This window comes from Typopeltis vanoorti, chromosome 15, assembly GCF_054136105.1.
Source record: "Typopeltis vanoorti isolate ZY-2024b chromosome 15, IOZ_Tvanoo_1.0, whole genome shotgun sequence".
Taxonomy (NCBI): domain Eukaryota; kingdom Metazoa; phylum Arthropoda; class Arachnida; order Uropygi; family Thelyphonidae; genus Typopeltis; species Typopeltis vanoorti.
Window position 1 is genome coordinate 82,825,101 of NC_143563.1, and position 13,033 is coordinate 82,838,133.

The 13,033-nt window shown below is 34.3% G+C and overlaps 1 protein-coding gene across 1 annotated transcript in view; it reads right to left on the reverse strand.

The window, feature by feature from the left end:
* The window catches only part of Prosalpha2 (proteasome alpha2 subunit), a 107,239-nt gene that overhangs the window by 19,670 nt on the left and 74,536 nt on the right, over nucleotides 1-13,033 (reverse strand). Inside the window, exon 6 of the mRNA XM_090404584.1 lies at nucleotides 4,816-4,889. Coding sequence (XP_090260710.1) covers nucleotides 4,816-4,889 — 74 coding nt within the window. The remainder of the gene's footprint in view (nucleotides 1-4,815; nucleotides 4,890-13,033) is intronic.

Consider the following 13,033-nt stretch of genomic DNA (forward strand, 5'->3'; position numbering starts at 1 on the left):
TTTATGCAGCTGATGTACTCTTAATCACATTCATTGCAAGTCTCCAGCTAAATTGCATAACAGCTGTAACAAATTTGGCAGGAAAACTGGCAATAACAAGACCAAAACATGAAAATATTTTACTTGATCTATAGGTTCTCCATTGAGAACCTATAAAACAAGTAAAAATGCCAGCTATTTAGGTACAGTTTTAAGTGGAGATGGTAATTAAATTTGGAAATAGACAACAGAAGAAGTGAAGCTGGTATGATGGGGAGCCAGCTGAATAAATTTATATGGAATAAGAAAGAAATTAGCCAAAACACCAACTTAGCAGTATATAAGACAGTATACAAACCAGTTTCAAGTTATGGATCTGAGAGTTGGATTAGAAATAAAGCACCTCATCAAAGATTAATGACACAGATATGAGTTCTTAGAAAAATTAGGGACCCTGAATAGATGGTAGAATCATATTTATAATGAAGATAGGAAGGAACGTGATACTATTACATTCAGAAATGTGCGGACAGTGCTAATCTAAGGTGGCATGGTCACTTAAACCAAATGAGAGAGGAAAGGTTAGCAAAGCCTTTCACAGAACAAATGGTGAAATGATTAGCATGTGTTGCAGAAGGGTAAAGAATAAGAATGCAAGAAACTGGGAGAAAAGATATAGTATTGTATGGGGGATTCGATGATAAGAGGTATACTTAATGAGAAAGTGACAAAAGTATGTTTCCCAGATGCGAAGAAAGTTTGCAGAAGAAAGATGATTTGAAAGGTGAAAAATATGAGAAGATATGAAAGAGTTGTTAGATGAAGCAAAAATGAAGAATAAGAAAGTAAATATTGTGAGTCTGCTGCCCCAGTATGATAGGACAGAATTGAGAAGAGCCATGATAGCCAATTAATCAATGAGAAGATTGTGCAGGAGGAATGGTGTGCAGTTTATACATGTGTGGAGAGTAATTTCGATTTTGATAGATGTAAGGACCTGTATATGGTTCATGAACTGCATTAAATGGTTTTGGAGTCAGGTGCTTGGAGAGTGTTGTTCAGTGAGAGGTTGGAAGTGCAAAATCAGGGAAACTAGAAATATTTGGAAAGGAGAGCAATCAAGCATGTCTCTAGCCACCCCTAAGATAAATAAGAATGAGTGCAGAAAGGATTGTGAAGAGCTGGGTGCAGTTTCCCAGGTTTCGAATCTGAATGGGCAGGTAATGCCATTATGTAAGGGTAACTGCGGGCCCAAGAGAGGTGTTGAAATGCATTTGCACAAATGCCCAAAGTATCAGAAATAAAGGAAAGGAGTTTTTAGCATTAGTCAATTCAACTTATCCAAAAATTAGTATAAGCACGACCTGGTTGTTAGAGAATGATGAAGTTACAGGGATAGAATGCAATGGATATTGCGCCTTCAGAGAAGATAGAAGAAATAGGGCAGGAGGAGAGGTATTATTAATGATAGCTGAAGAACTTCAAACAGCAAAAATAGAAGTTAAGGAAGATTGGATAGAGAGAGTTAATTCTCTATATGAAACTGGTTACCCACCATCATTTGAAAACCTTAAAGGTTTCTTGCCTGTTAGATATTAATCTTCTGTTTCCAAGTTAGGGCACAGTGTCTTTCCACTTTCTCTTTAGAGACAAGGGATTTAGAAATATGTCAAATCAGATAAGACTATAAAGTAAGTGAGTGAGTATAATATTCTTAAGGTCATACATTTTCAGCACAGTTTGTATATTCTGCACGTTAAAAAAATAAAAATAATGTGAATTAAGTGTGCACTTTGCCTAGGTTGAGTATTCTGTATCAAAGCCTTTTGACTTTTAACAGAGTTACTGTAATATTAGTTCAGTTTTTATTTCACTCTCCTGAAAAAGTTTATCATCGTCATCATCAATTTCCGATATGCACACCCAAGGGGGGGGGGGGTTCAGGTTACTATGACAGCACCACACGATTAAGTTTACATTATTAATCTCCTTTCAGATTAATATCAATTTTTCTCCCAATCTATTACTTGTCAGCACTCCAATACTGTCATATCTAACATTTCGTGTTCCAAGGCCCTTCTGACAAATCAATCCACCTAGACCTTGGTCTTCCTCCGGGTCTCTTTCCTGTCACTGGGCATCAAACATCTGTTTTCTTAACCTTTCTTCACCCATTCTATTTAAGTAACCATACTACCATAGATTAGTTCTGCTGACACATTCTTGAATGCTATTAATGTCAAGTTCCTTTCTAATATCTTCATTTTTAATGCGATTCTGACAATGATGCCATCGGTTCATGTCCTTAATTTCACAGAACTCTCATATCTGTGGTTTCTAGTCTTTGATCAAGTGCTTTATATCTAACCCGACTCTCAGATCCATAACTTAAAACTGATTTAAACACTGTCTTATATACTGCTAGTTTGGTGTTTTGGCTAATTTCCCTCTTATTCCATTTAAATTCATTTAGCTGGCTATCCACCATACCAGCTTTGCTTATTCTGCTTCTATTTCCAGATTTAACCTGCCATCTTCATTAAAAAGTGTACCTAAATAGCTGAAATATTTTACTTGTTCTATAGGATCTCCATTCAGAATGCAGCTGAAGATTTCTATGCTCCTGCCTATTTTCATAGTTTTGGTCTTTTTATTGCTGATTTGCATGCCAGATTTGTTACAATGCTGTTATTCAATTTAGTTAGTGAATCCTGGAGACCTGTACTAGATGTGTTTAGAAGTACATCATCATCCGCATAAAGCAAAGAGCTAAGTTTGACATCTCCAATTCTAATATCAGGCCTAATGCCACTGTCTTTCATAATGTAATCCATATGGATGATGAATAAAAGTGGAAATAATGTGCATCCTTGTGTATTACCCCTGATTTTACAAACCATCTTCCTGTATTTCCTTCAATTCTTACTGCTGACTGACAGCTTAAACATATACTACATATTGCTCTGTATAATGTTTTGAAAAGCTTTTCTCTGGGCAACTTGTCATATGATATGTAATCCTCATTCCATTCCACTTGAAACTTTTCTAGTATTTCTGTCCCTGCTTAGTTCGTTTAATATTATACTCACTCGCTCACTTTATAGTCTTATCTGATTTGACATAATTCTAAATCCCTTGTCTCTAAAGAGAAAGTGGAAAGACACTGTGCCCTAAGCTTCTACAATAGCCTCCAGAACATTTTTGCCCTTCTAGATATTTATTTTCTATATTCTTACCAAAGTCTTCTCATGACTTTTGTTTAGCTACTTTTACATATAGCTTAGCTCTCTTACATTTTTTTTCCCTGTATTCTTTTAGGGCATCTGCTGACATATTTGCCAGGAACTTTTGGGACTGCTTCTTTAACTTCTTGTGTCCACCATGGTGTTCTTATTTTTCTATCCTTGCAGACAACTTCACAACATACCCCCCCCCCCCACTAGCTGAATCAATCAACATCTTCATCAGAGTTTGCCAATGAGACTCTAAAGTTTGGTTCTTATTTTCAAACTGCTGCAAATTTTTTTCAATAATGTTTGCATGAGTCTAATTTACTGTAAAAGCTGCTCAACTTTAAATCTTTTAAAAACTTTCTTACATATTGTTCAACGTAACATCCATTTTTATCCTATTTAGTATTAAGCAATGGTCACTTCCAATTTCTAATCCCATTTACCCACTTGTATCCCGCACTGGCCTTATGATATCAATGTCAAGAATGACGTAGTCGATAAGGCTTTTCTTATTTCTTGTGTCTTCTTTCCATGTAAACTCGGGCACATCTTGATGTTGCTACATGGTGATAGTAATGACAAGCCCATATCCTGAGCAGAAATCCAGTAAATACTTACCATTATAATTAGATTTGCCCCTTTCCCAAAATGTTCCTATATGCCTGGTGGGATTCATTTCCTACTCCACTGTTCAGGTCTCCAACAAGGACTACTTTTTTTCAATTTTCTTTATGTCAGCTGCCTGTTTTCTTCGACACCTCTGACATGCACAGAGACGTCGAAGGGTCTCGCATCTGTGGGCGTACAGTATCTAGCATAAGCATATTACATGGTATTCTTTTAAGTTCAAAACACTATTTCCTCTCCTAACACTTTACAAATCTCAAATCTGACCAACCTTAGAATATTGCTCTCACATCTGTAGTGGTATAACCAAATCGTCCTTAAGAATTCTTGAATGTATACAGGGACAATCTGTTTAACAGGTGATCCCTCTCTCACAGAATTCCTTTAGACACTTATCTCATAGGGGCATTTTGTTCCTGAATTATGCCTTTTTTATAGGTACTTTCATGGGTACAGGCTGCTACCATTTCCATTCATGTAAGAACATGAGCAGCCATAGTCAACATTCATACACAGATTTTTAATGGTACTTATAATAATTTTATTATTGCAAATATTTCAACCAGAAACTGGTTATTATTATTAGTAGTAGTATATATAATTATTATATTCTTGTGAATATGTGTCTCAAATAAAAATTCATACACAGTTAAACTCTAAACAAATCAAACCAACTTTTGATCTTCTTCCATCATTGCATCTACCTCTGTTCTTTGAAACAGCATTCCCTCATATTATTCTCAATGAATATGACCCAAGCTTTTTAAGAAATGTGTTAATAGATTCCATCTTTCTCCTTAACCACTTGCTGACACAGAATTGTTTGTGTTATAGTCCTGTGATCTCTGGTGTGTGAGGTCATTAAAATGAACTTGTAAGTTATATATCCTAAGTACATAATTTGCCAAGATGAACTTTATCATACAATTAAATACAATTTTCAACATACCAAATTCTATATCACTACAAAACTTACCTCTTCTCAAGGAATGTCTTGCCATTAACATGATTCTTTCCCATAGCAGTTGCTTTCCATGCAAAGTATGCACCCTATAAGATATTTATAATGCACATTAATAGCAATTACTTAGAAGTGAAGGATTTCTCCATGAAGTTTGTAGACTTACTATAGCTTATTTTCTATGGGTTCCCATCTCAGCATTAGTATGTAAGTGTAAAATCTTTAGGTGGGATATGAATTTCATTGGCCAATGTGATATTTGGTCTTTAGAGCAGAGTTATGAATTAGATAAATAATAATATAAAAAAAAAATGTTAGCTCATACATATTAAAATACTACAGGTTTATTCTCATGGACGGCAGTTGAAAAACATAGGGTTTGCTAAAGTCAGTCTACTATAAAAACTTCTACAGCCCACCCCCCACCAATCTTAGGCTTATACAAAATTAAACTTATAATTCTACTATTATAATTATAGATCCTCCATAGTTCAGTCAGTTTCAATGAGATCCTTTGGCTGGGAAGACTTGGGTTTGAATCTCATCTAGGACATGAAGAACCTTTATCAGGACTTTTGAAATGGAAGGTAAGTTAGTCTCATATGGAAATAGCAAGGTTTCTCATCCTGTAACCAGCTCAAGAAAATGCATGTAATTCACATCCAAAAATATACATTTGGACATAAATAAGACTCCTCATCTTATCCTAAAATTATGGTTACAAAAGCCAAACTGGGTGGGTCATGGCCCTCGAACCATAACCTGCCCAGTTTATTATTATAATATCTCTAATTCCAATATTTAATTAGAATTTAATATTTCTATCATTCTAATAGTCAAAATACTAGTAACTAATATTTCTATCACAATTAAACACCCCCCCCCCCCCTCAAGTCTTTATAGCAAACTCACATCAGGGAGATAAAAGAAAAAATAGTTCATTATAAGTGAATTTTTGGGCAAACATTTGTACTGCATTCAGTAATTGAAATTTTTTTGGCTCTCTCCCCTATAAAAGAGCATAAAAGTTCTTTTAAGGATGATTCCCATTCCCAAACTTTAATTGGGCTCATAAGCTCTTTTGGGGAGAGGTATTCTAGATTTCATAGCATAGCATAGCAGTTATGTGAATAAGCTGACCACTGTGCAGGAAGCATTTTAATCACTATATGTAAAGGACTAAACTATAATCATTTATCATCTTTCCATATTATTTCTGTTTAAATAAACAGTACATACATTTTAAACACACTAACAGGAAGTTATCATTCCTCTTTATGAGTGTGTCAAGGCCTCATCTGTGTTACTATGCTCAGATTTGGTCACCTGGGTTTCTTGTGGGTGAGGAAGGGGATGGATTGGATACAAAGGTGAGTGGTTTGATATTTCTATGATGACAGATTGATTTTTTGTGAGTTGCAAACATTGGTTGACAAGCAGAAAAGAAGAGATATCATAAGAAACATTTAAGTTGCTAAAAGGGTTTTACAGGATTAATGCAGAGGAAACATTTCAGCACTTGACTAGATTAGGGCAGTACAAGTCATCCCTGGAAATTAAGTAAGAGTGTGGTTAGAAAGGGTGTGAGGACTAGACTTTTTGCTTAAAGAGTGATGAATGGATTGTCAGAATCTGTTGTCAGTGCTTTGTCTCACTCTGTTGAAGGAGAGATATAACAGATGGTTTGAGCTTCTCATGACAAGTCTTTGTCATGGGAGACTCAAATGGAGATACCTGTGATTCATTTTTAAAAATTGATTAATTATAAAAAATTTTAATTTTCATAGTTTCATACTCTTCTAGTCTTTTCTTTCTTATGTGTCTCCCATTACTGCCTGCATATACACTTTTTCGTGTAACCCTGTGTGCTTTATACGGTTCTTGCCAATCTCTTGTGTTTGTTTGTTCTGTAATCCCAACATTTCCTCTGTTTCATGGGAATTAAGTAAGATGATCAATCGTCTCCCCCCCCCCATAAAATTCACGAGAGTGAGCATCTATTGTACCTGGTTACTAGTACTAATCCACACAAGCAAACATTTGTATAATGATAGTAAGGTGAAATATATTATAATTTCATTTATAGTATAGTGGACTTTACTATCATTTGCAATTTATAATTTAAATGATAATGAAACGATTTAAATGTATGCATTGCATCACATTAAACTATGCCATTGAAGTCTAGTGTTTGTAATAATGAATGGGTTTTTTATTTTAAAAAAATGCAACAGTTATCACATGCAAGAAATTGCATGTGATAACTATAGACATAAAATAAAAGTCATGAAAAACACCGTGGAATCTGTTTATTACCTAATTTTGGGGAGAGGTTCCAGTACATAGGCTATTACATAACCTATGTACCAGAACTGTACATATTTCCTGTATGCATTTTTTAAAGAAATGTTTGTTTCAGTCTGCACAGTCCATTCTAAATATGGCTAATAAATGAAATGTCTAGTTTTATGCCAGTTCTGAAAATACATATTTCTAGCATGTTTACTATTAGTTGTGATATACATGTCCAATAATTATATTACTCATAATGTGTTGTTGTTATGGTAGTCACAAACATTTTTTGAAATAGTAGTGATACTGGAAACATTGGATAGAAGAGTAAGACTATTGTGCACAGAGCCTGAAGGTGATTTTAGATGCTGATCAGGCATGAATAGAATTTCAAATATGCTGTGTAATAAGCTAAATAACAGAAACTTTAATACTAATCCAAAACTACTTTCATTTACAAAAAATGTTGGGCATCACTGTTTATATCGTGGAATTAAAGTGTGAATATCCACTTTCTGTTTATTATTATTATTATTTGACACCTCCAGGGAGTCCAAAGACTCATTGAGGGAGGGCACCTACTCTACACCGCTCAATCCACCAACTGACTGCAACTATATCAACGGCATCTACCACTGACCACCACGACTAGTATTTCCACAGACAATCACAAACATTCATGCCCACGGCGGGATTAGAATCCACAGCCTTTTGGCTTGAGAGCAGATATCTAACCACTTGGCCAGCCAGGCTGGCCAAAAAATCCCTCTAGTTGGCAACTAGACTTGAACCTAGGTCTATCTTTCAGAAGTTTGGTGCTGAGGAATGCAAACACTGAGCTACACAGACTCCCTAATGTTTATGAACATTATTTCCAAGAAACATATGTGGAATAAAGTCTAAAGGCAGTTATTTATTTGACACTTCTGGATATGCTATCATTTACTTCTCTAACAACCAAGTCTGCTGAACCAGACAAAATCTACTGACTATTACAATTTTCAAGGCTAAACAAACTGGCTGCTTTTCTGATTGGGTTATTAATGGATTACATTGTAACCTCCTTGAGACCACTCAACTTAAAAATTCATAAAACTGTTTTCATGTTATTTTCAAAAGCTTTCCTTGAAAATAAGAACATTGTAAATATTTTTTAATGAAAAAACATAAAGAAATAAGAAACATTTTACAGAAATAAACAGATTTCCAAAGAACTTTGTTTTCAAATTTTCTTGCAAAATTCTAATAATAGCATATGCAAGTCATCATGCAGTTTTAGATATACCATTGTTCTGCTATTATGAATCTAGATGATGAATGACAATGTTTTCTTTCCGTTTTTGATAAAATGTTTTTTAAAATATTCACAATTATATATATATATTTCAGAAGACTCAAATTTAGCTTAAAACTGTAGTAGATGAATCGTGCATTTAAAAACCATTCAATGCCTAACTGCATTAAAATGTTAATAACGTGTGATGTACTCATCCATGGATCAATTCAAAAGCTATCTTTACTGTGAAGTATTCAAATTGCAGGCATACTTCAGTCAAGTGACATGCCAGGTTCCAGACCACTGCGATATAGCAAATTTCGTCATACTGGGAATCAACCCCCCCCCCCCACACACACACACAAACACACACACAAACTTGCAGAATAACATGGCTTAAATAACATTTTTAAGCAGTCATAACTATTGTAGCATTTATTTATAAGTCATGCAAATAAAAAGGTTAGAAATGTTGAATGGTAGATCATTTTCCCCCCCTCTATATTGGGCATACTGGGCTAAAATGTAACTAAATTTAATAATTTTGATCTTAGTATCTTAAGTAATAGGTTTATGAATCTTCCTTCTTTTCATGGAAGCAATAGTACCCTTAACTTTGATTATCTGCCATTATTAACAACAATAAAATAATAGTTATAGCTTATAATTCACAGTGAAATACCAATAGAGAAGTAGCAATTATCAATGTCATAAAGAAACCAAGTCCACAAAACCTGCACATTTGTTTTTGTGAACCTAATGTGCAGGTTTTGCAGGTCACTAAAACAATCATGAATGAATCATTGTAAGGCAGGCCTTATTGTAACTCCTCTTTCCCCCAAAATTTATAAATAACCACTTTTGTGGGTTCTTACTGGTTTTCAATCCCCCCCCCCCTTCACAGTTCAATATTTTAGATTTAAATATCCCAAATCCGTTACTTCATCTTTTCAGGAAAGAAATAAAATGATGCTTTTTTGAAATAAATACTGCTGTTAAAAGAAGCAAAAGAGCTTCTCCTAATTTTTACTACTGTAAAATAATAGTTCTCCACTATCTGGAACTAAACTAAGTACTTCATTTCAATAAACACTTAGTTTAATTTTAGCTACTGATATCTGAGATCAACTTTTATTTTTATTAATTTATTTTTGTAATGTGAATAGCATCCTCAAAATAACGTATACCGGTGGTTCATTAGTACTGTGGAAAAAGCCATATAATCTGGAAAGCTAATCTAAAAACCAGACATGACTCCCTCCCCATTGAGACTTCCAATAACCTGGATGGCAACTGCACATTATCTGTCATCTAAAGGCATTCACAGATACATATTCCAATTGCTAGTCTGGCTGACAAAACGGCTAGTGTACTCACTCGCTAACAAACAGGATGTGAGTTTGAATCCCACAATGAGCATGGATGATCGCAAATATCTTTAGGTAGCAAATGAATTTAATCATACAGTGTATACCTTAGGCTAATAGCCTTTTGTAAGTAGGATGGCTTAGTGATAACTTGGCAACAGCAAACAAGTTGACAGTTTTGCTGGGGGAGAACCAGGTTTAGTCAAAATTGAAAACTTCTTTTACACCTAAATAAAATGTAACTCTTAAAATAAATAAAATATTTATAATCAAAAGACTATAAAAATTCTGCCATGGACATGGATGTTTAGGTGGGAGATGAATTTCATCACCAAGTGTGAGACTATCGCTCTGCTTATAGGAGGCCTGAAGAAGTTCCATGTTTGGTCTCTAGAGTAAGGTTTCCAAACTAAGCTAATGAATAAAAATAATAAATAAAAAAATACTAATTTATGTACCTTTCATGAGTGAAGCTACATAAACAAAAAAAAAAAAATAATATATATATATATATATACTACATATATATATAGAAATAAAATTTTAAAAAATTATAAAATGCCCATGTTAAATCACATTTAACAAATAATAATAACATAAAATGAAATAAAACCTTATTGTGCAAGTGCTGAAAGTTTTTTTCACTCAGTTGCAAATTAAACTAAAGATGCCAAGAAATATTCTTGTTTAATCATTTACCTAAGTGTAAACAAAGTTTGCAAATGACATAACTTCACATTAATTGCCTTAGTTTAAATAAGTGTAAACACCCATTATGGGTGTTTACATTTATTTACCTAAGTGTAAACACCCATAATGTGGGAAGGGCCTTACCCAGACCTTTGTACAAGTAAAGGGTCTTCAAAAACTAGATCCTTCAGATCACTCTAACTTCAATGAGTAACCCAAAGGATCTTATACCTTATTACACTCTATTAATCTAAGTAGCGGTTTGTCAGACAAAACCTGCGCAAGCCTAAGCTTTAATCCAATGGCAGGCAAAAGACCACCACTAAGCCAAGCACCAAACTCCACAAGCTACCAGCCATGCCAGCTATCTTCCAAGGCAAGGCATCCACAGAAGGGTCCTAATTAAGGCCCTTTATCAATAGAAGCCATACCAAAGGCATTTAATACAATGCAGTGATCGAAATAACTTCAGTGAATCCCCTATCCGTGGAAACCCATATCAGTGAGACAGACCAAGGATAGATACAGTAAAAAACAAGCTGAATTTTCATCACGTTTTTCATTTGGTTTTTGTTTCATTTCACAATAATGTTGATTTTGTTTTAGGTTTACTATTTTGGTTGAGTGCTACGTATTTTAACTGTCTCTACAATATTTATCAATAGTGTTGTGAGTTTTTAATTGTGTATACAAGTTGACACTCATAGTGTTTTATTCATTTTGTATAGCTATAATATGGATACATCTCCAAGTAAGTGTTCAAAAATATGTGCTCATTCTCAGCACATATATATGATTCAAATTTCCAATGAGTTTGGTATTGGATTGGGTACTGTTAATGTGATTTTAAATAGATTTAGGGAGACAGGTACCTTTCTCCTGACAAAAAAGAAAAACTGCACTTACTCAAGATTGTTTACTAGTTAGGAAAAGCAAAACGAATCCAAGATTGTCTGCTGCAGACTTAAATAGAAACTTGGCAGCTAGTGGGATTAATGTTTCTGACATGAGTACATTGACAATTGTTAGAAACAGGGAGGACTGCACACAGACCAAAAAGAAACAACTGTTGATGAAGACTATGAAGAAAAAGAGGCTCTAGTGGCCAAAAATGTACAAACATTGGACTGTTGAGAAGTGGAAGGTCATATTCTCAGATGAGAGCTATTTTTTGTCCAAGGCGAGTGCATACCGTATGTTCGCAAATCAGCGGCTGAGAAGATTTCTCCCACCCACCTTCAACAATCTCTTAAACACCAAGCTACAAAGATATTCTGGGGATGTTCTCATATCAGAAACATTAATCCCACTAGCTGCCAAGTTTATATTGTACAGGGTCACTTTTCCTCATACCGTCAACAGGCACAAGAACTCAGAAAGACAAAGAACTCATCTTCCAACAGGATCTCGCTCCATGCCACACTTCAAAAAAGTGAAAGAGTTCCTCAAAATTCACAAAATCCAATTGCTTCTGTGGCCAGGTAACTCTCATAACATTAACCCAATAGAAAATTTGTGGGCTAATAGTGAAAAAATGACTTTAAATTATAAATACAAAGATGCAGAAATAAGAAAAATGTGTTCTACATTGATAGAATACATGCCTAAGCGAATTAATGAACTTATTAAGAACAGAGAGCACATAAAGTTAGAGTTTAATTTTTGTACATATTTTCTTGCAAAATTAAAATTTTTCTTTAAAATGTGAGTGAGTGAGTGAATTAATTTGTTTGCTACTGTACGCTATGAAGTAATGCAGAAGCCATACATATTACATATACCAGGAGTGAAAAGGTATCATATATTCTTAAAATACTCTGGATTAGAGCTATTTGTTGAAAGTTTTTTCATGTGGTTGTAAAGTAAATTAAAGATGCCAGGTTACGGTTGAAAAAATTGCAGCGTAGGTCGCATGTATCTGAGAGATACATTCATTACTAGTATGGGCTAAAACATGATGGTTTATTTATTTTCGGTTACAATCTAGAAATTATTGAACAAAGAAAAAAAAAAAAACACAACTAAGCCAATACTATACTGACATCGAAGTTTGTGGTATCTCTCAGTCACAATCTACTATCAAATATCACTTTCGACTCTATCATTCTCATCATCAGACTCGAGTAACATGTGCTGAATCTCTTCAACATCTGATGGATTATCCAATCGATATATTTTTCCAGCCATTTTCAACAGTAAATAATAATAATAAAAAAAACGAAACCAATACTATACTGACATCGGAGTTTGCGGTATCTCTCAGATACAATTTACTATAAAATATCACACACCTTTACATAACACGTGTTAAACCAAAACTAACCACATAAATAGTGTGGAATATCACTTGTAATATATGCATGCACAGCTAGTCATGACCTCCAAGCTATACACACATACATATAAATGTAAGAATATTTATTTAAACAATTTGCATGTATCTGTCAGATCAGCCGCAATCTCCTCAGGGTTAATCCTTTACGTAAGTGTAAGTAAGCAAACAGAGTTTGCACATGAAGTATCTTCATAACCAGACTACTTGTATATAGAGGTTAGTAACTTCACATTAATTGCCTTAGCAAGACAATTAATTAAACAAGCATATAAT